The sequence below is a fragment of the Zeus faber genome (genome assembly GCF_960531495.2).
Source record: "Zeus faber genome assembly, chromosome: 22".
NCBI classification, from domain to species: domain Eukaryota; kingdom Metazoa; phylum Chordata; class Actinopteri; order Zeiformes; family Zeidae; genus Zeus; species Zeus faber.
In genome coordinates, this window is record NC_137209.1 from 8,933,228 (window position 1) to 8,960,982 (window position 27,755).

The 27,755-nt window shown below is 42.2% G+C and overlaps 2 protein-coding genes across 2 annotated transcripts; both read right to left on the reverse strand.

Moving 5' to 3' along the window:
• Window positions 1-4,641: 4,641 nt before the first annotated feature.
• Window positions 4,642-6,825, reverse strand: LOC307247149 (fatty acid-binding protein, intestinal-like). Its single transcript, XM_080023222.1, has 5 exons — window positions 6,795-6,825; window positions 6,570-6,668; window positions 6,002-6,174; window positions 5,349-5,456; window positions 4,642-5,171 (listed from the first exon to the last, which is right to left on the reverse strand). Exons 2-5 carry the CDS (start codon window positions 6,634-6,636, stop codon window positions 5,121-5,123), a joined length of 399 nt encoding a protein of 132 aa, XP_079879348.1. The 5' UTR covers window positions 6,637-6,668; window positions 6,795-6,825; the 3' UTR covers window positions 4,642-5,120.
• Window positions 6,826-15,745: 8,920 nt separating this feature from the next.
• On the reverse strand, window positions 15,746-27,382 carry LOC307246908 (uncharacterized protein). Its single transcript, XM_080022948.1, has 13 exons — window positions 27,209-27,382; window positions 24,824-24,880; window positions 24,101-24,205; window positions 23,637-23,729; window positions 23,436-23,540; window positions 23,157-23,198; window positions 22,963-23,028; window positions 22,795-22,839; window positions 21,740-21,781; window positions 21,484-21,585; window positions 17,540-17,564; window positions 17,365-17,447; window positions 15,746-16,132 (listed from the first exon to the last, which is right to left on the reverse strand). Exons 1-13 carry the CDS (start codon window positions 27,267-27,269, stop codon window positions 16,119-16,121), a joined length of 840 nt encoding a protein of 279 aa, XP_079879074.1. The 5' UTR covers window positions 27,270-27,382; the 3' UTR covers window positions 15,746-16,118.
• Window positions 27,383-27,755: the final 373 nt, after the last annotated feature.

Consider the following 27,755-nt stretch of genomic DNA (forward strand, 5'->3'; position numbering starts at 1 on the left):
GGACTGCACGCACACCAACATGGTGCAGCACGACATCGACATCGGAGATGCTCGCCCCATTCACCTCCGCCACCATCGTCTGCCACGAGCCAAGTGGCTGGCAGAAGAGAAGATCAGGGGATGGTGGAGGCAGGTACCATCGAACCTTCCAGTAGCCCCTGGGCAGCCCCAGCCGTCCTAGTCAAGAAAAAGAACGACAGCTGGCGTATCTGTGTGGACTATCCCTGCCTCAACGATATCACCTGTAAAGGCTCCTCCCCACTTCCTTGCATTGAAGATGCCCTGGATCACATTACTGGATCCTGCTGGTTCAGCTCCCTCGACCTCTGCAGCAGCTACTGGCATTTGGAGTTAACACCGGAGGCTCATCCCAAGACTGTTTTCTCCATCGGCCAGGGTCTCTGGCAGTTCAAAGTGATGCCTTTTGGCCTGTGCAATGCTCCAGCTACCTTTGAGTGCCTCATGGAGAGAGTCTTGGCTGACTCCCCTTGCAGCTGCTGCGTGGTCTACCCTGACGACCTCCTGGCCCTCCTCCGGATTTCGAAGGTGCCATAGTCAACCTGAGGGACATCTTTTGCAAAATCTGGCAGGCCGGCCTGCGCCTCCACCCCAAGAAGTGCCACCTGTTTCGCCGAAAGACGACTTTCTTTGGCCACGTTGTCAGTAGTGAGGGGGTGGCGACAGACCCTGGAAAGGTAGGTGCGGTGAAGGACTGGCCTATCCCACAGAACATTGCGGAGCTGAAAAGCTTCCTGAGCCTGGCCTCATACTACCAGAAGTTCGTCAAAGACTTCACCACTAGAGGCTTACCCAGAATGGCCAGACATTTCAGTGGGGAGAGAACTGTGCTGCTGCCTTTGTCAAACTCCGGGCAGCGCTCATCGAGGCCCCTGTGCTGGCCTACCCAGACCCCCAATGGCCATTCATCGTGGACACAGATGCCAGCAACATGGGTCTTGGTGTGGTGCCTGCCAGGAGGGTGGCCACGGTGAGCAGGTTGTCCCCTTCTACAGCTGCTCTCTCAGCCGACCAAAGGGGAACTACTGTGCGACCTGCCGCAAGCTGTTGTTGCTGGGGTCCCCAATGGAGTAGGTGGGTGTCGACAACCCGGGTCCCTTTCCCATCTCCGACTGGGGGAACCGCTACATCCTTGTGGCCATGGACTACTTCACTAAGTGGCCAGAGGCGTGCGCAGTTCCTGAACAGACCACCGCCACAACCGCCAAACAGCTGGTCAACAAGATGTTCTGCTGCTTTGGTGTGCCGGAAGAGTTGCACAGTGACCAGGCGCAGAACTTTGAGGCGGCGGTTTTCAACGTGGTCTGCCAGCGGCTGGGAGTCAAGAAAACCAGGGCCACGCCTCTGCACCCCCAAAGCGACGGGCTGGTGGAGCGTTTCAGCCACACGCTGGCCACCCAGCTTGCAATCTTGACCAGCTCCCCACAGTGAGACTGGGACCTCTACCTGCCTGTCCTGTGGGCATACCGGACGCCGGTTCAAGAGTCCACCAAGTGCACTCCTGCAGTGCTTATGTTTGGACATGAACTCCATACCCCAGTCGACTTGGTGTTCGGGCCGCCTCCGGAGCCGGAGGTGGGTGGGGAACCCGGTCTGAGCTACTTCCACAACCTCCGCGAGAGGCTGCGGGAGGTGCACGGTTTGACCAGGCTATCCTTGGCGGATGCCGGGTCCCGGCAGGAGCAGGCCTATGACTCCCGCTACCGGGAAACAGACTTTGCACCCGGGACCCAGGTGTCGGTCAACAGTCCAGAGAGACATAAGGGTCTCTCCCCCAAGCTGTCGAGCCAGTGGGTCGGACTTTGGTCGGTGCTGGAACAGTCGTCGGACGTTGTGTACAGGGTGCAACTGGTCAAACGTAACCAGGTGGTGGCCCTCCACCTTCACCGGCTCACTCCCTCCCTCCCTTTCTCCCACTGGAGAGGTGTCGAGAATTGAGGACCAGCTCCGTGTGACCATTCCAACCACTGTTGTTGGAGGAAAGCCCCAACGGCAGCGCCAACTTCCCCAACCCCTGCGGGATTCTGTACTTGATTCATGGGTTGCTGAGGACAGCTAACCTCTTGGGTGGGGCCAGTGTAGCGTCCCGGGGTAATCGTGGACTGCATTTCCCCGGATGCGCCGGAGTGAAGGGGGAGGAGATGAGGTGAGTGAACTGGGGGAACGGGATTTTTTGGCTAAGACATGCTTCCTGTTGAAGTTCGTCGGGAGTTGTTTGAGTGTTCGTATAATAAACAGGTTCTTGTATTACCACTGAAGCAACTCGTCCGAGTCATTCTCCATCTCCCCTCGCTGCACGCTACAATAATAACAATAATAACGTCATAATGCAAACAATGTCGGAGTAGAAAATCACGTGAGTTACGTAAGTCACGTAAGATTGTGACAACCGTGTCATAACATGACGCAGCATTGAAAGAAATACGAACGTAAAAAAAAACAACTAGAAATATATAGAAAAGAACAAAACTCTCAAAAGAAAATGGATACATTATATGAAAGCAAGGCTATATTAAAATAGGGACACAATTTATTTATAGTATTAACAGTTTTGTATATTATATTAAATTAAATACATTTAACCGGAAGTGACGTCAAACCGAGCGGCAACAGCAATTCGACCGTGGATGAACGCGTACAAATATTAAAATAGAAATATAATAAAAACAATACAGATATAAGAAAGAAAAATACTGTAAAAAGCAGAAACGCACTGCGCGTCGGTCGATATAACGTAGAATTAACAAAAAAGAGGGAAAAACGAGCCAGAAAATTGGCTTTGGTTCAGCGAATCAGCCATGGCGGCGTTTTGGCACCAGGTGGAGGGCCATGCAGGTGAGGACGTGCCTCCCTCCGAGGTCCGCAACACAAACAAAGCTCTTTTTTTGGGGGGGGGCATCACAGTCGTTGTCGTTAGTCATCAACTCAGTCCTTTTTGCACCAATGTCAGGGATTAAAAACCAACCGAGGATCCGGAGGACCGAGCTTATTTGAGAAGCTGAACCACTTTGACAGAAGGCCAGAAAGAAGGCCTTTGGTCCAGGTAGGACATCTTTCAAATTCCTATTTCATATACACAGTATATACTCGTGTAGTAATACTGATATATTATTGTATGCATGTATTTATTCATCACTTAAATTACATTTTATTTATTTACTTTTTTCTATTCGCAATATGTTGTGTATCAAATATCACAACAACACAATACACATTCAACACACATTCAACTTGCACAGGCATTGGGAAAAATAATAATAAATTGTTATTATTATTATTATTATTATTAATAATAATGATAATAATAATAATATATCAAATAAACAAACAAAAAAAATCCCTATATTGTACATGTTCCTCTCAGGCAGTGTGTATATTTATTTACATTTTATTTATTCATGGCATATTCATGAGCTGAGGTGTGCTTGGATGCTTCTCTGCCGCCATTGAGTTCATGGGCTTTTGGTCTGTTACTATCATAATGAAGTTTAAGTGGAGATCATTCCTGGCTGCCTTTTACGTTTTTCATTCACTGTGATTCAAGATAATTTTTTTTTTTTTTCTGACATTCGTGTAAGTCATAGTAATCCTGATCCTATCTCACTGACTACTCTTGTTATTGTTTATGTTGACTCGATTAGTTTTAGGTTTTTGTACTGGCATAACGCACTAACAACATATAAGTACTTATTATATTGCACAAACATATCAACAAAAGAAAATGAAAATGACTAATAACACAACTTTCATTCTGATTCCTTACAGCTCTCTAGCACTTGTATCTGGTTGAATTTAGAAACAGGTGCTCAGGCACTTAAATTTGAGGTTCCTCCAGTGGTCGATGTATGCTTTGATTGTTTCTAGCCTCTCACGCGAGTCCCTTTGGACAAAGGCGTCTGCTAAATGAATAAATATAAATGTATTAGCACAAGTGACTAAATCGTATATACAGTAGAGCGATACGGTATTTTTGTGCATCTCAGGCTTTGATTTGGTTCTTCTTTCTATGATGAAGATCTGCTGTTTGGTCAGAACTGTCTGTGGTGAGATGGATCATTTATTGATCATTTGGCATCACTTGCCTCCCAAAGAGGGTTACTGGCACATTTGTCAACCCTTGTCAGGTCCTTGTCTGCTGCTTAATGAAATTAAAAGTGGAAATCCTGAAAATGTATTTAGTTAAAAACTCTATCTTTGACTTGACTTTGTTCAAAATGTGTACGTTTTTATGTATGTATTTGTGTTATGCATATGCTCCATTCCCATTGTTAGAAACCCTAGCCTTTAGTCATGATATTCCGTCAAAACTTATATCTTGTATGAAATATTTTTCCACTAATAATTATTATAAGCCCAAGGGTAACCTATAAAAATCATTTTGTATGAGCTACATCTTATTATGACTGTTACAACACTAGTAAACAAAACAAACATTTTTTTTTATTTTTATTGAACACAAATATCCAATAAAATGGCCTACTTATAATCAGATCATTTTCACCTTGAACATTACATAGATAGTGATCGTGATCATAAAAAAAAGAAGTAGGCCTATGTTAATTGTGCAGAATTTTATTTTAATTTTTTTTTTACATAGCAAAAGTCCAAGTCCAACCTCACTGAAATTGCGAAGAGCCTCGTCAAAAGCGCACGACGAAGCAGAGTGTGTTGCATCACATTGTGTAGGAGTCATGCAGCATCTTTTGTGCCCACATTTTCCACAGTTTTTCTTTTTGTCGATCAAAACAAGTTGTCTTTAATTAGAGACTAGTACAGAAGCAATCGTATCCAAGGGATCCGACTGAACTATTCGTACACTTTAGAACAAATACCTCCCGCTGAAATCAATCTTGACTGTTAAGAAAAGAACCTTGGGTGACTTTTTGGACGTAGGTTTGTCTTGCTTCTAGCCGGTTAGATGATTCTCTCAAAGGCAAATTCATGGTCCTATATTGATGCTTTAGCGCACTTGGATAGTTTGAGGTATAATGAATCAAATGTAAAAAAGAAGGGGGGGGGGGGGGTACGCTTAGTTGTGCGGCCTAGTTAAATGATTAGAAAAACCTACATTAAAATATGAAATCTTGAACTCCCTTCATTGATTACTGCTTCTTGAAAATCCTCTTGGCGTCCACTCCCTCATAGTTGTAACACTGCAAGGGAAAAAGACACAAATTAATGGAAGAATAACTTATTAGTTCAATTAGTTGTATTTGAAAGTGTTTCACCAAAACACATGAGCATCAAATCTCAAAAATAGCGTCTTCATAAATACAGTAAATATTCAATATATTTGTATAAACATCCCATTGATTGGTTAAATAACTGACCTGTACAAGCTCTCCTCCAACCAGGGACCTGGTGGTGGTCAGCACTTTGCTGTTGTCTTTCCTGGTGAATTTACCCGTCAGCATCTCTCCTTCCATTTCCCAGGCACCCTAGTGAGGGGAGAAAAAAAATCTCCCTATATATCTATATCCATCATATTCATGTTGAATCAGAAAGTCATTTCTGGGGCTATACTGAGTTTATCGCAGACATATCAACTGCTATTTTTTGTATTGGTGCCTATTTTTCCTCTATGTTGACAAAGCTGTCTATGGACTCGGTCTGTCTTTCTGGCGCGGACTACTTTCTCTCAAGATGGCCGATTTCAGAATGTGAGAACCCCCCCCAGGCTTGTGAAACAAAGGAGCTTTTGGACCAAAGACAAAGAAAGAACCAGAACCGTCATTGGAGTAGTTTTTAGAAGATGGAGGGATTGATCAGGTTATGGCTAGTGGTCCCTGGAATTAACTGTAAACTGATTTGTATAGAAAAGGAAACAAGCTTGTATTATTTTTTTCATTTTTACAGGTATATCATTCAGACCACAAGGAAGACCTCAGATTGTGAAACATTTAGGTCATTCTCACATTAACATTAATCTCCGCTAGATGTTAAGCTTAAAATGCGATGGCGTCATTGACCGCACAACACTTACTGAGACCTCGGTGCCGTCTGCCAGGGCGTAGTCAAACTGGACGCCCAGGGTGAAGTCTATGTCTTTGTTGCGAAAGTTGCTGGACTCCTTGATGTGGAACTTGTCCCCGGTTTGTTCAATTGTGATCTTCAGGTTGTCATGCTCTGCCAACTTCCTCTTCATCACATTAATACCTGGTGAGGGTGAAGCTCAAGCTGAGGTTGCTGCGGTTTGGCAGAGAGATTGTGGCAGCACTATTTCTACGCCAGCACCCAAGGATGTATTTCAAATTTCCACTACGACAGTACAGTTTCATGCCTTAGTTCATAGAAAGCATGTGTTGACAAGCTCTTAATACATAGTGCAAAAAAACATTATTGCACAGTTTCTAATGTGCAAACAACTTCTTGGACAGCTTTTACACATAATCAAATCTGTATGCAACATTGCATGGAAACACATCACACTACTGCTGAAGCCGCATACACAGTGATCTTATTGTCACTGGGGAAACAACTAGCATACACCATTTTAAGGTTGAAACGCACACACAGATGCTCACAATGTGTATGCTTCTGCCCTCACTCACCCATCTGTTCCATGAACTTGTCGTAGTTCTCGCTGCGGTCGACCTTCCAGGTTCCGGTAAATGCCATGGCTGTCGGGTTGAGGGTGGCACCAGCTGCTTCTGAGGCGAGAGCAAACTGTTAAACTCCAAATGACCATTCACCTCCCTTTATAAATGTCCCTCCTCTCATCCCACAACCACCCCCACCCCCTGGATTGGCGTGGAAGATGATTTTCTTTATCTCACCGATTATATGTCTGCTGATGTGGGCACTTAGAGCCTGTGTCAAATATAGGGTAATTGCCACATGCCCTCAAGGATAGCCTGATATATAACCCAAGGGCAACTCCCATTGATGGATCTGGCACAGTAAAACACTGTAGCACTGTTCTGTGCTGGTGGGGAAGGGGGGGCAGTGATTGCATGGCAGCCCATGGCAGTGGCCCAACTGGGCCCCTCACTGTTGCACCCTTTCCCACCAACCCCCAGACTTGTACCTCTCTTTGTGTCCAGCATGACAATTACTTGAAATGGCCCTTCCCACCAACGGTTTGGGACTCAACTTGAATGCTTATTGGCTGTGCAGGGGAACTATGCAGGCAAGGCCTCAAACTGTCTGTTTTCGTCTGTGAAAATACTAAACTAGATTTTTGTGGCACACATAGTTGCCATTCAGTTAATGTCCTTGGACAATGGCATACTGTAGCCACATTCTTGAGCGCAAAGCTGTGCTCTTGGAGTTGGCATTGTGCGTGGGACTGCGTACGCTGAGAGAATACTGAATACATTGTTCACACCTCAGGCACCCATTCTGCTCACTACTACACGCCACTGTCTGAAATCCATACAATGGACTGGTGTAACAATGCAAGTGCATCTTCAACTATCCTGGTATGGGATACTCACATTTTAAAAGTTATAGTAACAGATCCATAGGGTATGTCAGAGGATCATAGCTGATATAGTGATGGTACTTGACAGTGCTCAAATTGACCTTTGGAATTATGGTTATTGCACCACCAGCAAAGACAGTAGGATTCAGGTGGAGTACCTGAATCATATTCCCTTTGTTGGATGTAATTAGGGATGGTAATAATTAACCATTAACAGTCAATAAGAATTTAGACTGATAACATTAACTGATGACACTAAGTGATGACAATAAGTTAAACAGTAAAAAAAAAACAAGCAAAAAAAAAAAAAGGTTTGTTCCATGGTTAAAGAAAAATAGGGAGGGACAGACTCAGAATTTTATCAGTCTAATCAGATTCGTCTGTTTAATGCAAATATTCGACTGGGGGGGCATGGGCACAAAGGCACACGGAGAGACGGGACACAAGTTCCTCTGCACGCCCCTGTCCCTCCAAAAAAAAACAATTAAAACCTTATAAACAACTGAAAACATACTGTTTTTAGTTGTTTTATTTGTAGGGACGGCTCCAAATAATGTACGGCTCCACGTCTCTCCGCGATCGCACAGAGAGCTATGTTTGTGTATTTATGATTCGCACTATTTATGATTCCCCTTATTTAGAAGGGTTCATTACGCACACGTGAATCACGGTGTTACGGTACCACAGTCTGCTAGACGCCTTGGCGCGGTGTGCCATAGGTGCACACTTCCTATTAAATCCACTGTTGCAGCTCCACTGGCCACGTCAGCTGTGCGGGGTCTGCGCAGAGCGGTGCGGCAGTTCTCTATTTTTGCCCGAGAGGTATAGATTTATTTTTTATTTTTTTCCAACTGCGGCCGGCTACCCAGCCTTTTCAACAGAAACATGAGATCAACTACATAGAAAAGTTTTTGTAAAGAGTGCAATCAATCATGGTGTCCAGTCGAAAATACTGTTGTTACCGTATTGCTGCACAGTACTGTTGTATACTATGCTGTATCATCCCACAAACACTACCTCACTTTATTCACATGCCACTTTAAGGCACATTTCTGTATATACATAATTGCCTATTCCATATACATAGGTCTATCCCATATATGTAAGCCTATTCCCTTTATCTATTCCATTTAATTTAATTTTATTTTATTTTACGCTATGTATTTTTACTTTATTTATTTAAGTATTTGACTTACTGTATTACGTTTTAGGAATCAGTTAGTTGGTCTAGTAGAAAGAAATTTTCCTCTGACATATTGTGTGTAATCACCGGGAGCTTTGCATTACATTTCACTGCATATATGTATGAAAGTATGTATAGGTATGTGACGAATAAACTAAGTACTTCTGGGCTAATTTTCCACTCGCCAACACGTTTATGGAGATCGTCAAAGCCCCAGATCCGAGGAAAATCACAGTGCGTTCCCGTGAACGACGAGCGCATGGTGTGAACTGCTCACGATGCGATCCGACTACTTGCCAAATGCTCGCCTGCGAGATATCAAGCATGTAATATGTGGTCGTGTCAGGATCGAGCCCGGAGTGACGCCACGAGCTACAGACATAAACACACAACATACTTATTTTACTTTTCTTCGTTAGGTTTTTGATGAGTTTCTTATTTAAATTCAGATTTTATTTGTTTTCTTTTTTGTTTTGTTTTTCAGTGATCAAGAAATTCCAAACATGTGGCGATGAAAATGGAAAAAACACCAGCAAATTTTAAGGCACATTTTTATATGCCTTAAAATACACAGCCCGTCAAGATTTCCCCTCACTGTTTTGGTTACATAACAGAGAGGCAATAAAATAGGAGCCTTCTCTTCTTCATGATCCATTTTATTACTGTCAGTAAGGCAGATGCAGTTTGAATATTTATTGGCAAGCTTATCTGATGCACAACATGTACTATAAGATGTAATTACCATGTGAATTGGCTTTTAATTTGACCTCAAAATCCCAGCAGATTTTGGTTGGGACTGCATCACATTTTCTACATCCACTAACTAACAAACAGACGAATTTACAGATACTTCCATGGCTCAATATGTCTCACCCTTCCACCCCGTTGGCCAGGTTGTTTTTTGAAAATAGTGTGCTGTAAATGTTGACTTCAGAGACCTCCTGGCGAGATACATGGACCATGAATACATGTTGTTCAGATAGTGACTCCCATGAGCACGCTACGGTCACTGATGAAATCTTAATGTTGATACTAGGGAGTGCACTGATTTATCGGCCATACATCGGTGTAAGCCGATATTCCGATCCTATAATATAATAGCAAATAATATGACATCCATCGGCATGGCAGTGGCCGATGTTTAGCCAGTGTTTCCCACACATAGACTTTACTTTGGTGGGCAGCCCAGGTATATTAACGGCCGCTAATATATATTTTGCCTCCCATTTTAGCATTTTTTTATTTTATTTTTTTATTTTCCGTGAGACTGGTGTCATCCACATTTTAGAAGAATCAGACAGGGCTCTCTGGAGCCATTCAAGCAGGAAGCGATGCTGTGTTCACGGAACTCGTAAAACGAAGTGATTTTTGCGTTCATGGGAACTCTGAAAGTATCTGTATCGACATTGGTATCTCCCCAGAATTTCCCAATTAGTGCATCCCTATAGTATAACCTATAACACTAGACTATATCAATGCCAGTGACTTTCTTTGAATCCAATTATGGTACAATTACATTTTATAATTAAATTATATTAATGTGGGCCTAACCATGACTGCGTTTTTCTTTCAGCAATAGTGAACACAGCAATGGTCACCACAGCAAATGGCATAATAGCAAATTGCAAATGTAATGTGAATTAATCTACAAATGAACACAAAAGAGTAGAGTGCAGAACAGTTCATATTTGAGAAGTTTACAAGTAACTTGTTGGGTTGCAGGTCTCAGCAGGCTTTTTATATTGGTGTAGGACGCCATCTAGCTGCCTGTACGCTTATTGGATCATTATTAAGGTTGAGTGCAAATTAGGGATGCAAATTAAGATTGTTTTTGCCGACTAATCGCCGACCCTCGTTAACCAATCATTAACCGTTTTCAGACAAGATTAAAATGTTCTATTTAGAATGAACAAATGTCTGGGGTGTGCCATATCGTTCACGATAATACCAGTATAATTTTAAATATAATTTAAAAAAAAAAAGTATATTGTGATAATGGCAATATTTAGACTTGTTGATGGCGTTAGGGATGGGTGTCTATATTCGTTCAACGTATAGAGTAATCTAATGCGTACCTGAAAAACGGCCACCCTATTAAGGCTTCTAGTTCTGTGAGCCAGTGGGGTTTGGACAAAAGTTCCGGGTTCTGTTGCTTGAAGTACGTATGCTTTCACTGATTTCCCCTGGCAGTCCACCAAAATCTGTTTCCAAACAAATTTGAAGCAAGAAATGGGGGGCAGATTTATGATGAAATTGTCTATCTGCGATCGGCTCCATCGATCGCGACTGACATTTGTGACGGACGATTTAAATGTATTTATTTTTTCGCCAGGAAATATCACAGCGTTAAAACTGTATCGTGTCCTGAAACTGGAGTGGAGGGAGGGGGAGAGGGGACGGAGGCTCTCGCCCTCTCCGCTCAGATCTGTCGAGTAACCATTGGTGATCGGAGCTCACTTGCCTGCTCTACAGGCCCATGCAGAGACTTTAAAAGGGGCAGGTGCTCAAATAAAAAAGAAAGACACCTGGACCCCCAACTCCGGTTCTAGGCATTCTGCAGCTCTGGGAAAATGGAGCAGATCACGGGCGTCCGGATGCGCACCATTGGGGCGCCCGTGATCTGTGCTCCGCTGCGCGCACATCGCGGGTGCGCCGAGAACACGTTCCTCATGAATATGCATATCTTGTCCAGTCAATCCGCTACCTCGATGCCCATTCACCATGGGGTCCAAGGGGCAGGTGCTCAGCCCCCCCCCCGGCCTGCCACTCAATATGCAACTCTTGTGATATCATATAGCAATACAGGTCGTCCTCACTTAACGACCTACCTGTTTGACAACCTATGATCTTACGACCAGCTCTCTGACAAGTCTGTATTGTACACTGCGTACAATACCGGGGTGTGCGACATCTCAGCGTGAAGCATCTCATCATGCATCAATCTTTATATACTGTATATACATATACTACATATACTATATACACTGTATACAGCTTATCTCATCACCGTTCTCAGTCTGTCTCGTTCCCGCAGTCAATATTTACTATCATCACTTCCTGTGATGAGAAGGGATTAAAAATGTTTTCTGACAGGCTGTCCACAAAAATAACTGACTGAGTTGTCTTATTTTACAGTTTGTGTATTAGTAGGCCCATAAGATACCCAAATGTATGTGCAAAAGCACTGAAAAAGTCTGTTTTTCGTAATAGGTCCCCTTTAAGAAATAGATTGTTTAACAAATAAATAAATAAATAAATTGTAATATTTTTGAATTGATAATATTAATTGGTTAAAATTGACCCGCTGATAGCTGAACCTTTTAGATAATTTACCTTGGTTGCATTTTCTCAACCAAGTAATGGAATGTCCCTACTTTTATCCCAGTACTGCACACACAGAGATAAAAGTTGTATTGACCTTGTTGTATGAATCTGGGCAAGATGGACAAAAAAGCAGATTTCCCTTAAAAACCTAGTATCCCTTTAAGAGGAGCAACTTGACTCGGTCTTCAGAAGTAGTACTTGCAAAGGACTAACAACCCGTTGGTACCTTTTTCAGTCTTATTTCCTGCAACATCCGTTAGATAAGCTTTTGTCTCATGCCGTGGGTAAAAGGGTTTCAGAGAAACCGGTATTCAGTCACCCCCTCATTAAGCACTATTAAGGGCAGTGTGAGCCATGGTTGGTGTTGGATGCTTTATCTCTGCATCCTTTTGCACAATTGGGTCAGATGGCAAACAGACTGCTGTGTATTATGACCATGCTGCTGATCTTTCTGCCTTCCGCCAAACAAAATCAGTGATCTGTGTCCACGGTCCATCCATCCAAGTTCACAAACTCTCGATGTTAACCAGAGCTACGCGCTGCTTTGTTCAAATCTACTCTTCATGCTGAAGACCATTGGCACTTCTTTCAGGTCAAGGAGCAGCGGGTTGGAAGCGTTCCATCTTCCTCCTCAGTTGCCAATGGCTGTGTCCGTTGAGAAATGTCATCCGTCAGAAACACAACAGCTTTCTGTGAAACACGACAATTGTTTTGAGGGGGACAGAGAGGGGAAAACCAGTTTTAGAACAATGGCCTGTCCAACGTGTGTTTGTGGGGGTGGGTGTAACGCAAACTTATGTGGGGATGGTGTTTGAGGGTATTCCACCAGAGTGTGGCGGTATCATCTGCGTTGTTTCTGAGCTTGGCCCAATGGATGTTTCCAGATCTTCTTTCTTTTTCGGGCGGTGAATGTCGTGCTCAAGTTCAGTTCAGACAGCAGTGTCATGGCCGGTGTTATGTTGCGATACATACTGTATAATGCTCAGCTCAGTGTGGCAGGATGGTTCAGTGGGCAGCACTGCTGCCTCATGTTCTTGGTTGCAATCCCACTTAGGCCTTTCTGTGTGGAGTTTGAGTATTCTCTCCACATTCACCTAAGTTTCCTCCTGATGCTCCGGTTTCCTCCCACCCTAAACGCATGCATGTTAGGGTAAGGATTAGACACTTACCGATTCCCTTGGCAAGGTGCTCCAATACAGGAGTGGGGGAACCTTTTTCAAGGGCCATTAAATTTTTTATAACATCCTTCAAGGGCCATTAAATTTTTTATACCATCCTTCAAGGGCCATACTTAATTATTAAACACATATATCACACTAACCTCTAACGCGATGGCTGGAACTGCTTCTCTTTGGCGAGGCGTCTGATGTCAGACGGTAGTGATGATGATGCTACTTGCAGCCGGTTTTCCAGGTTTGGGTCAGTCGGTCTTGAGAGCGGAGCAGTCTATGGCAGTCTTTGCAAGAGTCTTTTTTTCTAAAGAACTGCTCACAACAGCAGGTTGTCCAAAACAGAGGTGCAAACCTCAGTGCATGTCTCCTCAGAATGGGTAAAATCTTCAGCACACACATACAGTTTATAGAACTCGAACAGAGGGTTGTTGTACCTAGCTTTAAGCTCATCGCTTCTTTGCAGCTCAATGATTTCGTGTGGTAGATTGTCAGGCACATCACACGGTTCCACATTAAATAGCGTAGCAGATATGTTCAGTTCCTTTTGTTTACTTTTCATGTCCTGAAACCTCTCGCCAAATGCCTGAAGGACTTTTCCACACTCACCAGCATATTCAATTGTCACAGGCTTTTGTTCTTGCAGAGTAGGAAAATGCACTGTGTGACTCCTTTCCACAGCTTGAATTTTGCTTCAAATTATTTCACATTTGAAAGCAGAGAGCTGAGAAGCTGATTGGGACCTTGGCGCTTGACATTCAGCTCTGGGAGGTACTTGGTAACGTCCACCGTGAAGCCCCAATCACACAGCCACTTGCTATCACTGGGTTCCACGACAGGGTTCCCTTCATCTCCATGAATAGTTTTACTGTACTTCTTCCCTCAGTTTGTAAAACCGGGTGAGCATATTTGCCACCCACGCAATGGTAAACCAGATCTCCGTATTCCGACTTAAGCTTTCTCACTAGCTCCTTGAACTGGCTGCAGTTCGGCCCTCTGCTTTTGATGACATTTATGGTAAAACGACAGCTGTTATTACATTGTTGAGCTTCAGGTAATGTGCACACGGACTCTCTTGATGTATGATAGTGAGATACAAAAAAATCACTTGGATTGAGAATGCCTTTTGCGGGCCAACCATTGGGGTCCATCTGCGGCAAGGCCACTAAACTTTTCAAATGGTAGTTCAAATTTGTTCATAGCCAAAACAACTTGCTCAAACAAATCCTCACCGTTGGTACTGCCATGCGTGGCGTCTTTCCTTGTATCAAACTCGGCAGTAATCCCACGCTCAAATCGGTATCTCTTATGTCCGTTGTTTCATCGTCGGCCAAAGAGAAAAACTCTTGCTGTGTCCTTCAGTGTTTTTTTTCAATATCTTGTGCCATATCAGTAATCCACTCCGTGACGGTTCTTCGAGACTAACTCACATTTTGGAACAATTTTACTTTGTCCAGTGCTAGCAGCTCCACAGCGGCAACAAGGCACTCCTTCAGAAATTATCCTTCCGAATGAAGTTTCAGCCTCTTAGCTATTAGTTCACTCAGAACAAAACTTACCTGCATCACATTGTCTCTGTCAGAATAAGGTCTTTGTGAAAGTTGCTTGTTTGGCACCAAAACTCTGCTGAAGAGTGTTAACTTTTTCCAAGCGCATTTGTCCTTGCGGCTTATCCAGTTTAGCATGTTTGGAGCCGTAATGACGTCCGAGATTCACCTTTTTCATCAATGGGAGGGCGTCCCCACAATCTAGGCACACTGGCTTGCCTTTTGCCTCAACAAAAAAAAAGATCGTTGGTCCATTTCTCTTGGAAAGCGCGACATTCCGCTTTCCCTTTCTTTTCCTTGATAATCTCAATGATGCATGTCAGTGATGACACGTTACCGATATGTGCGTGTTGTGTTCACCCTGACCGTGACCCTGACAGGCATACACCCGAAATGGACCACACGGAACGGACCACCCGGAAGGACGTGTTACTCTACTCCCATTTTGTTATTTATTTTATCGCAGAAATAAAGTAATTGCTGTCTAGAGAATTATTTTGGATTTCTGAGTAGCTTTTTATGTTTTTATGAATAGCCTCATGGGCCTCTTGTAATATAATACAAGAGAGAGCCCCTGCTATGGCTGCCTACTGCTCTGAAATAGCTAGCATGGGTAAAATGCAGAGGTTGAGGGCTTCCTGGGAGATCTCCCACATGAGGTTAAGCTGTAGGATCCCGGTCTTTGACAGCCATTCTGGAACAGCACAGCACACACTGGGCTTCCTCAGCCATTCATGTTGTGATGTAATCCTCCAGGTGCTTTGTTCAGACCAGCAGGGAGAAGATTCCCTTAAAGAACCCACCCTGCTGTACTGGTAGTATTTGTAAGCTGCCTGCAATTTAATTAGGATGACTGAAATTGTTTCTACCTTGGGTTCTGAAATGCCCAGCATCGCCACTGCATTCATTTGCCACTTCATCATATGTGACATTTTCAATAAACGTTATATTCAAAACATTGGCATGCACACATTTTTATAATATACAGAATGATTTGGTCACAAAACCAATGGGGTGATTAAATATTGGATTCAAATAAATCCCCAGAATATCTACATGAGAAAACACAAAGACATTTAATTTGGTCTGTGCATAGATTTAATGAATTGCACTGGTCCGTGATCAACTGACAGTTTGGATTAATAGAAAACTAAAAGTTGTAAAAACAAGTTCATTTATACACAATAATTAAAACAACATTTTATTAATCCTAAAAGTGTTTACTTTACAGACTCAAAAAATATAAAAAATTATTACATCAGAAATGTGTTTGATTTGAAGTGAGTGCAATATACAATACAGTATTTTATCCAAAACAATGAAGCCATTAGCGATGTGACACAAAAAAAAAAAAGAGCTTGAAAAGCTGTTTGGGACCATCAGTGCGTTGGCAGTAGTGTCTACCCATCCATGGATCAGTGTTGTTACTTCCCCATCAAACCTTCTTCTTCTTCTTATCTTGCTGCGGCTGAAATACACAAACAAAAGAGTCAATTATGTTCACAAAAAATGTTACAAAACTTTCATCTAAAGACATGTCATCAGCTTTCAACAATGAAGTACTTGTACCATTCGCAATATCTCAAAGCAACACTAGATGGTAGAGTTGTACCATCCAGGTCTGATGTAGCTCAGGTGGTTCTTGTTAGAAAAACTCTTACTGTTACTATTTCATCTATTATATTTCATCTGAATCACACTTCAAGTCTTGGCTAGAATTTTATTACACCAAGAAACTTTAAAGAACTACCTTGAGGCAGCTGTTCGAGCCTTTACAAATTCACACAACTCCAACTTAAATAAAGTGTTGGTTTGGAGACTTGGTTCAATGTCAGTTAGATGGAGTTGCTCTTATAATGTTAAATAATGCCTTTTATTTAAAAAAATGTGCGTTAGTACTTCAAAAATATAAAAGCAAACTGCTGGGGACTTTTAAAATTATATTGCTTGTGAGTGCCTTGGATCAATTTAAGTACCTTTTTGTAAATGTAAATGTTATTGTATAAAAATCAAATGGATTAATATTAAGTGGAAGACACATTTTTGTTTTAAATGCAATTTAGTCGGGAGCTATACTGTATAGTGGAATACCAAAGTCTATTTGCTAGAATCTGAGATTGAAATATGTTTGAGTTAACTTGTTAAAGAGCTGCAGAAATAATAAAAAAAAAAAAATTTTTTTTTATAGTACTTATGTAAAATACCTAACTAATACAAATCTGCACGTTCTGCGAAAGCAAAATTCCTGAAACCTGACTCAATTTCCGTCTGTTCCTTGGAGGAGGGGAGGGGAATTCTATCCTCAAATTTGTACGGGTAGAGAGACCAATAAAAAAAAGAAAAAGAATCCCTCACAACACAACCTCAGTAGTACACACACGCACACGCACACACACACACACACAGTCTGGTCCACAATGACATTTGCAGGCCGCACAATAGCCGGTCCAAAATAATCTGTGTTTATATGAGGAAGTCGCTATCTTTCAACTCCTGCTGGTCGTTCAAGGGTGGGGGCGCAAAATCACAGGAAACACCTTCCCAGCAAAGCCCGATGGTTGCACAATAAGATATTAAAAGCCCTTAACGTCCACAGAGTAAGTAGAAGTCCAATGGAGGAGTGTGAGACTGGTATGAAATTAAACTTAGTACAACCATGGAATGATAACGGAATTGGACATTTAACATAAAGGGATGTACCGTTTTCCTCTCCGCCTGACGACTTCACCCCCAGAAGCATCACCCCATCTTTGGTGCTGTCAGGCCTGCTTTGGAAAGAGGCACTGCGTAGGCGGTGGAACAGGAGGCCGTTTAATGAGCTATTGTTTTTAAAAACCAGCACACACGTATGAATTGTCATTTTAGAGATACTTACTTTTCAGTGCCACTGTCGATGGTTTCTGTTGAATGGGTACACAAATGTATGTTAATTTCCACTGCCTTGAATGTAGTTATGGGGTACATCCAAAATCTCAGTTGTTTTTTTTTTTTTTTTTTTAAAGGAATGTAGTCTTACATGAAGTAGAATAACACATTTTCACCTATAGTGAGATACTGAGAGATCTAGAATCAAAACAAGCTTATGGCAAACCAAATTTAGTGAATTGCATTTTGGCGAGGCAACGTTATTACAAATTAGCTTGCGTTAAATTGTAGGGTGTCATGATTTTACTATTTTCGATGTAAACATCATATATATATATATATATATATATATATATATATAAAAATGTCCAGCATTGACGGCTATTCCATGGATAAGCCCCTTTCACACATAGTTCCCGGTAAATTACTGGGATAACCTTTCTGGCACCGCTAGTGAGTTTCACTTTTGACACATGCAGCTATATTCCGGAAAATTTCAGTCTTGTGCCCTTTCACACATGCCATGATAATACCGGTAGAGATGGGACAAGGGACAGCCTGACAGAAGTCACCCGGTGCGGCCCCGATCCGCCCCCCCCCCCCCCCCCCCCCCCCCTCGCGGTGGAGGGCGACAGCAGCGCACACAGCTCATTCACTTGTGCGCACAAAGAGGATGTATGTGGACGTAGTACGCAAATAAAAATATTTATGAAATTAAATAAATGCCTATGAAATACATCTTGAAATAAATAAATTAGCCCCCAGTGAGAAAGTGAAACTCCTGCAGCGCACACCACGGCAGCAGTGCAGGTGGACATTATTTTACTGTTGATACGGAGACGGTCAGTTGTTTAGTCGGCACATTTTAACATCCCTAGTTTGTACATGTGTTTAAATAGCATAAATGGACTGTAAATTCCAATTTAAAAGGAAAAAAAAAAAGTAATTTTATTTTTTTGCGGGGGGACACTGCCCCAGTCGACTCTGCGGAGGGGCCCGCAACCTACAGCACACATTGCATTTGTTTACCGGCGGATATTGACCGCCCCAATATGACGACCATGTTTGACAATATTACCCACAAAAATAAAGGAAGAATCGCAAACCTGTTTGTGATTTCGAAATCGAACGTCATTTCGGTTGATTTTCGAATCGGAATAGAGACACCCCTATTAAATTGGTCTAAGATTTCTTGGGCCGAGAATCTAATGCCTGGTAAAGTATTTTCTGATGCCATACAAATACCCCTGAATACGGATGTACTGATCATGATTTTTCATGGCCGATTCCGATTGTCGTTTTTTTACAAGCAATTTGAGTGCAATGAATCATAAAGCTCACGGATCAGATTGTATCAGGGTTTTGAGTCATAGATTGGATCATTTTTCGTATCAGCAAAAAAATATATATAACTTTGCTTTCCATTTATTCTGTAAAACACAAAGCAAGGAACTTTTTGAACCTATGGTCTTCAATGAAAACAACATTCAAAATGTCCAATGTTTAAATAAAATCTTGCAATATATAAAATATTCAATCCTCAATTGTTAAATTAAACTACAATATGAGGCACGCATGACACCTTCTTCCTTTAAACATGGTAGTGAATGAAAAATTATGATTATATCTGCCCCCAGTAAATTAAGTTCCAGTAACAGTAACCAGGATTAAGTTAAATTTCTCACGTTTATATCAAACTAAATTTCCGGAAAATCGGTTCAGAATTAACAGTGAAATTTCAGTTGATTTTGTAGAGAAGTCTGCACCTCTCAATACACATGGTATTTGTTTACTAACGGCTCTTGACCGCTCCAACATGGCGGAAGTGCAGACGAGCAGTGGCGAGATTTGGTTCACAAAGTCCTAAAGTAGCAGCAACATAGCGCGACATACTGTAAACGAATCATTGCGCTTCATAGTAAACACAGCAGTATCTGTCTTATCTGTCTTCTTTTCACTGCAACTCTGCATCCAGATGTATGGAAATATAACTTTAAAAAGTAACAGCAGCAGTAAAACTGTATTTCACTGTGATGTTAATTTTTGCAATTGATCCATGCTTCACGAGCCGAACCGTGGAGGGCGAACCGTGCGGCTCGACTATGTTCCGCTACACCGATGAAATGAACGAGACAGGGCGAACTGGCCTTCAACAAAAAAATATCTGTAGCCATGTGAAATTAGATGCAACAACTGCATATTCAGCTCAACGAGCAAAACAAACAAGCCACGTACATGTAGCATCAGCAGTTGTTTTTGTTTTAAATTATATTGTTTAATTTCAAGATTTAAAGCAAAAAACAGAATGGTCTGACTTTACTGTATTGTAATTTAGTGCTATATAAATAAACATGACTTGACTGATGGAGAGAAAACGTCCGAAAACCCCCCCTAAAAAAAAAACCTGCCGGTGCCTCCCTACTCGGAACGAAATGAGGGCTTTCAGTCTTTCTGTGAGGACATTTTATCACCCTGTATTATTTTTATCATTGTGTGTTGGAAATTTGTGTTGATTTGTCACAACTTTCTTGCAAATTTTGGCGAAAATAGGGGAGATTGTCTGTTTCGAGTAGACAACATGTCATGATCATTATGTGTCCATCGACTTGTGGTTCTCAACTTGTGGGTCCCGATCCAAAACTGGGTTGCAGGTCCATTTTAGTGGACCATAGGTGCGTGCGCCCTTGATAGGAAGATCTATACAAATATTTGCTTTGTGTCCAGAATTTCTGAGGCTATGCTTTTATTTTGAAGCCCCTTTTCCAACATGGCTGTGACGATTTTTGCCAGATCAAATTCAATCAAAACGATCAAAGCTACTTGCTGTTTTTAATGATGCACAAAAGCATTTGGGGTAACTGCACTATTTATTTTTGTGACATAAATCTTAGGGGTGTAACGATTCACTGATACAAATTGGAAAGCGGTTTTAACGTTTAAGATGCTACTGCATCAATATACAGACCCTTGGATTAATATAAATGTGCCATGAACCAGTCGATGGCCAGATTCTAAAGTCACCAGTCGGTCGACTGAAGCTTTGCTGCTAATTGTACTTAAGTATAAACTAAGCTGCTGCAGAAGACTCACTGATTCTATGTTACAAGTCATGTTGCTTTCACACCGTTGAACCGGCAACCGAACACTTCACCCTTGTACTCCATCGTGCCACACACTGCCCCACACCAGATCACATCCAGGGTCATTACAATTTTATATGATATTTACTACATCAGAATCACAATATATTAGACATTATTATATCTAAATGGCATAAAGTAACAAAAATACTTTCAGGATTCCCTGTTGTTGTTTTTTTAATGAAATATATATATATATATTTGAAGGTATATTTATATATTTCAATGCCACTTTTAGAATCAGAATTGGTTTATTTTCGCCGTTTACTAGGAATTTCTTATGATGAGGTTTGGTGCACTTCAGTGCAGACCATAAGCATTAAAAAAAATAAAAAGCTTAGCAGTCTAAAAAAAGAAGAAAAGAAATAGAAGAAAGAAAGAAATAAATCAGGATAAAAATTATAATAGATACAATTAATTAGTCATATCTCAGTCAGATATTGAAGATATGTTTTTCTAGAATTGGCTTATTTTAATATTTAAAATGAAATGTGAATGTCTCCATTAAACAGATGTTAAGAACTGTATCAGATTTGCATATGTGTCACACCAAATCACACAGGATCATTCGATTAAAATGTATCGTCCCTGAATCGTATTGTAGTACATCCATCTAAATATATATTGTCTTGGATCGTCTCAATAAATTTGAAAAGTTGAAGTCTTGGATAATGTTTGGGTCGTGATTTCACGACTAAGGCTGGGACCGGATGATAATCACTTTCATCAACATCTGCTGACAAGCCTCCGCTCGACCTTCAACATTGTTATTGAAACAAAGAGAATGTGGCTTGTACGGTGTTCACATATCTACCTGTATGATCGTGGACCTTCTTGAATTTGAATTTGAGAATGAAGATGGCCGCGGCCGCCACCACCCCGAACACAGGCAACAGAATCCACAGCAGCTTTTTGTCTGCGGAGCAAACGCTCAGATTAATTCATAGGTAATGATGTTTGTGTCTCTTACGTGTCTGTCTGTCTGTCTGTCTGTCTGTCTGTCTGTCTGTCTGTCTGTCGGTCGGTCGCGATCATTTACATATGACTGCAGGACAGTGAGGGTGCATTACCTGATTTTCCAGGTGGTTTGTCCTCACTGCTAGTTTGAGAACCTTTTAAAACATCAACATAGCGAACAAGGTGAACAAGCAGCAACGATCTGTTATTTAACAGTGTGTTTGGGAGGTTTTTTTTCTCAACAAGATATTTAAAGTAGAGACACACCGATCCACTTTTTTTTCAGTTCAGGTCCGATTCCAATGCATTGTGTGCCAATACCGATACAATTCCGATTCCAGAGCTTTGTTTTCCTCTGTGTAGTAGGAAAAAACCCAGGCCAGTTGTTTACAGGCCACTTCTGCCAGTTCCAATAAAGCAGTCAATGAGATGTTGTGGGCGTGTGGGGGGGCGGGCTGCTAAGGTGGGCCAAGGATCTTCAGCGAATGCAATCACGGAAGAGCTTGTTGTGAAAACGAATACAAACTCCCCTATACGGGATGATATGGTTTTAAACCGGATCGGGGTGTATGACGTTTCTGCGTCGTGTTTAATCCTCATCCGGTGATTAGATACAGTGTGGTGCTGCAGGAATAGGACTACAACTCCCAGTGGCTCTATGGCGACGCATATACGTCGGAATCATCGCCTTATTTTGAGGGCCAACACAGCTGAATGGCTGCTTCAATCCATGACTGTTTGCCCAACTCCAACTGCCAGTTCCTATTCACGCATTGCGCTTTAAAGGTTAATTAATTGTGGAGTTGAATTCTCGAGGAGGCAGACCATGGAATGGAATTTACATACCAATATTGGATCGGATCTGTCCCATCTCTATTTTAAAGTGGTAATCAGTAAGATAATATAATGTGACACAATAATGTGTCTATCAGAATTCCATTTCCTCCTTCTGATCAATTGATTTGTTTAGTTGTTATGTTTTTTTCTTTTGAGGGTGCTGTTCTTTTGTGAAGGTTCATCTATCATCGACCGTTTAATGACCACAACTACATGTAGCTAGACTGGTTTGTCAAATTCATGACGGCAGCCTTTCACTTCCTGCACTACGTGGCCTCCAACGATGGTAACAACATATAGAGGAGCACATACATAACACAGTGTATCTCACCAGGACCATTTGCTTCAGTCTTGCTGCTTTCTTTGCCTTGCTGTCCTGAAAATGATTGTCGAGTAAAGTTATTGCTTTGGTGCATGATCATAATTCACAAGACATATTTAATTATATATGAACGTAAACGAACTAAAATACATCAAAATACGATCCAAATATTTTCACCTTTGACGGTGACTGTGATTTTGGTGCCCTGGGTGGTTTTTGGTAGAACCGGCATGCGTGGTGTACCTGGGGAACATGAGCGGTTAGCCTCTCATCAAACCTTTGTTAGATTGGGTTTGAACCAAACGTTTCTTTTCATTTCAGTGATTTGTGTCTCTGGAGCTGTGTGATGTGAAGTGTTCAAAGTTACTTACTTAAATCTGCCTTGGTGGTTTCATTGCTGTGGCCAGCGTTCCCTGATAGAATAAATGCCGGTTAGAATTGCAGAATTGAATATGCAGTTGTAGTTAGATCCAAATTGAAACATTTGACAAAGTAATTATATATTTCGAAGTAATTATTGTTAACTCTAATGTCCCCATGATAGTAGTTTAGTGAATGGTATCATCCAAGCTATCAAATAAATAAACACAAATACCCCCGCATATATACATTGTTTACATAAATGCCATTCCGGTCTTCTGGCATCTCACCGTGCGTTTTGTTATTTGTGGAGATTTCAGAGGAATTATCTTGCTTTGGTGGCGTGCCATCGATGAGAGCAGTGGTTCTACTTTCATTCTCCGTGGCTGATGGAGCTTATTAGACAATTGAATGCAATGCAAATGTGAAAAATCGTACATAGTTGAAGTACAGTGATAAACAGATCATTTCATTCTGGACAAAATGCTCACATGTCTCCTTGACCTTGGGGTACGGGACTGTTGACTTTGCTGATGGTGGAGGCGGGTTAGCAGTTGTGGTCGGCGATCTACTTTGGTGTAGTTCTAAAAATGTACATGACAAAACAATGTCTGGAAGTGACAGACGCTGCCGTCAACACGCCCAGCCCAAAGCACGTGTGCAGAGGGACTGGTTAGCATCATTTTCCCAACAAGAATCAAACTGTTTCGTCGTCGTTCATAACACCCTGTCTTTTCTGACAGGGTGTTATGAACGACCCGTGATGGCTCCTTGACTGTTTGTTTATCCATTTATACAAGTCTAATTACATGAAAGGGATGTCCGCATGCGGACGGACAGACACGGACTCAACTCGCAGACTGACAGGCAGACAATGAGGGAGGAAGGATGTGGAAACATCCATTTTGATGTAGCCTGAAACGAGGAGGCTCCACGTATCGTCATTGAAACTCACGGGTGCCAGTAGTGGGTTTTTTGACGTCAGCAGGAACAGCAGTGGTACTGGGTCTCGGAGATGAAGTTGTAGGAGCTGTTGTTGTTGATGCATCTGTTTTTAGAGCTTCAATGGGGGGGAGAAAAAAAAAAAAAAAAAAAGGAGCTTAGCAATTCAGTTGGTTGGACAGGATCTGTTACTAAAATCCTTGGTCTACCAGATCCTTCTTTTAGAAGGAGCAGATCATGAAAGAAAAATGGGCACTTCCATGCTCTCATAAGTGGCATTTATTTATTGATAAGATTCCATATTTATTTTTCTAAAACATCTGATGGGGCTCGGCAATATATTGTTATAATATCAATATTGTGATATGAGACTTGATATGGTCTGGGATTTGATGATCGCAATATTGTCATTATAGACAAATATAGTCTTTACCGTGAATGCGATGCCTCTACCTGCGTGGTCATAATACTCACATTGTTAATATTTCTCATGTGTAAATATCTTAAGAAAGTGTAAATAGTCATCCGCAAAATATTGTCAAATAACGAATATTGATGAAATCAAAAGATGAGCATTCAAACCGGATTCCAACTAGGAGCGTACCCTGTGGTAATAATTCATCAAATTCTCAAATTTGTATCTTAGACAAGACAGTGTCTGACAGTTCTTCATAAAAAAAAAAAAACAAAAAACATTATAAAAAGGCAAAAGGGGGCAACATATTGCACAACTTACTTGTTGGTGCTGCTGGTGCTGTTGGTGCTGCTGGTGCTGTCACGTTATCTGTTAAAACTGTTGGAATAAAATAAAGAAATGAAACCGCACTGACAAGATGCTGTTACGTTCAATAAATGTGGACGCTGGGAAGTGATCTGAAAATCAAAAAAATTTCATTCAGATCCACACGCTCACTCCTGCTCACTGTGATGGATTCCTTCAGTGAGCGAGGTTACAAGCTTTTAAGATCTCTAAGATTTTCTGCCATCCTATGACTTTTTAAACCACTTTTATCGTGTTTATTACAACTTGGGTAACGTGGTAATTGATGTCTCCTACAGTATGAGCAACAGACGAGCCCTAAATAAGCTTGATGAATTTTAGTTTGGTATCATCCACATAGTTTGGATGTATTCATGAAGCATGCCACTGGAGATGTGAAAAAATCCTGCTATCTTCAGAACGGTCGTCACATTAAGCATTCACTCCATTTCTCCATTGTTCTGGTTCAGCCTGGTCTGAAGATCAGGGGGGACAAGTCAAGATGGCTGTCGTTGTGGTGACTCGGGGCATGGTCGAGGTGGATACTGGGATATCCTCTGTTCGGAACCCAAAGCTGCCTGAAGCTGCATCCTGTCTCAGACAGACTATTGTCTGAACCGCCGAGTGAAAAGGGGAAGGAGGCCCGTTGTCCTGTCTTCGCTGCTATCAGCTGTGATTCTGTCTGGACACCTGTTTGGATTTTGTCTGTAACAGTGACTTGGCCCCTGAATAAATGACCCTTGGTTTTCTAGCAGTGACCATCTTGACCTCTGTCTGGGTTTTCGGAGGCTCATGAAAACAGTTGACCGCTCACCCTGCTGCAGGGGCGAGCGGTCAACTCTCGCTACAGACCTGTTGTCGTGTTAAATGTCAAACAAAAGGACCGCCGGGATATTTATGAAAGGTCCCATATCTTTTCTGTCTTTCGCTGCATCCGGAATGGCATACTACGTGCTACATGTCACCCAACGGGCTTCAAGTATGACATAAACTCGTAATTGGAATGTTCAACCCCCCCCCCCCAAAAAAAAGTGTGTGTGTGTGTGTGTGTGTGTGTGTGTGTGTGTGTGTGTGTGTGTGTGTGTGTGTGTGTGTGTGTGTGTGTGTGTGTGTGTGTGTGTGTGTGTGTGTGTGTGTGTCAACATTAGGCTACACAAATATAACATTTATCTTAAATCTCACAAAAAAATGAACTTCATTACAGAGGGTGAGTTTAGATATTTTGTGAAAAATACCAAAACAAAAATACAGTTTTGCTTCAGATCCCCTCCAATGGGAACCCAAGGAACAGTAGGACTTTACTTCTTAATTGAGTGCTGCTGTGACGGTGGCTGCTTGATCGTCTGTATGGAGGCAGGGTAGAGGAATCCAGGGGCTGTCTTGGGTGTTTCCTGTGTGAGCGCTTGGAGCCGGTAACTGGAAGCAGATCAGCTTCCAGCTCGGGATGTTTTCCACTCATGATGATTTCTCTTTTCTGTGAGAGAGGGAGCCGCTCGGTTCCCACTGGCTATCTGCCTCTCAGATCACCTATCTGGGCAGTGCAGAACAGTTAAAGGTTCTCCTGGAAACATGCCCGGTTTTGGCACCAGCAAAACAAACAATCAAGTGCCACCCCCGCTTTCCTTTCCTTCAACCAAGAAACCAGGGTAATCTGTCCCATAGAAACGGGATTTTTATTCCTTTGTGTCTGATTCATCCGTGTTTTGTTGGTATCATGTGGAATAATGCATTCTTCAATCAGCGATACTGGAGAAAAGGTTTTTCACATCATCATTTGCTCGTCAGTCCAAGCTTACAGTCAGCAATAAGCCAGGAGAACCTTCACATGCACACATAACTGTGCCTCTCATCCGTCTCATCTCAAGTTGGAGGACAAACGGAAATCAACACTTAGACTGGATGCCCCAGAGCTAATGTTCAAAGTGTGAGCGTCTTTGAAACTACATTGCGATGCTCCTCCAGATAAGGTCATTATCGTTGCACATACCAAGGCACAACTACACAGCATGGGAGAAAAAGTGCAAGACAAATCTAGTTCTATATACATTTTTCAAAAGGTACTGAGATCCAATAATTTCTCAACCAACATTGAAGTTGGTTGTGTAAAGGCGGTAAAGCCCATTGCCTTAGGCCTGTAAAATCTTGTGATTAGTATTGAAGAATGAATTAGATCTCTTTTACACACTAATATAATATTCACCCACATGTACAGTAGTCTGTATGGATTAACATTAAACCCCTTGGTTCCCGTGCTCGGGATGGCTTCAGAGATCATTCGAAGCCCCTTGTGTTTCACATGGTGCCAGTCTGATCCCCAGTAAGTCACCCCCCACTAGAAACAAGTTTTAATGGTTGCTCTACCTGCTGTGAAGAACTGGAGCAGCGCTAGCAAGAGTAGTCCACGAACTTGGATGGTCTTCATGATGATTGGACAGTAGCGATCCCCTCCTGTCCTTTCCAAGACTAGAGCTAAACAGCCAGTGGATGAGGCGTCCCAAGCCTGGGTACTCCACCGCCGCCGATGCTTATTTTGGCACTTCCTCTTAGATAAAGGAGGGGAGGAAATATACCAGCTTCCCCTGCTGATGGGGGTGCGGGAGGGGTGTAGGCAGGCTGCAGGGACTGTGCCGTGAGCAGCACTGGAGCAGCCAGTGGATGAGATCTTGGGCCCATTTGACGGGAACTCCGTTTGGAGGATTGGATTTGTGCAGATGGCAAACTCCCATCACTTATTTGCTTTCCTGCCCTCACAATGCAGGTCCAACATCCAGTTATCTGAGCCATGTCGGGACTTTAGGGAGGTTGCGTTTCTTTGTAATTTATCACCTACGTACAGCACGTCGCTGACTGGTGCTAAAGGTGGCTTTGGAAAAATATCACTGAACCTCAAACATATCCGTTGAAGAGG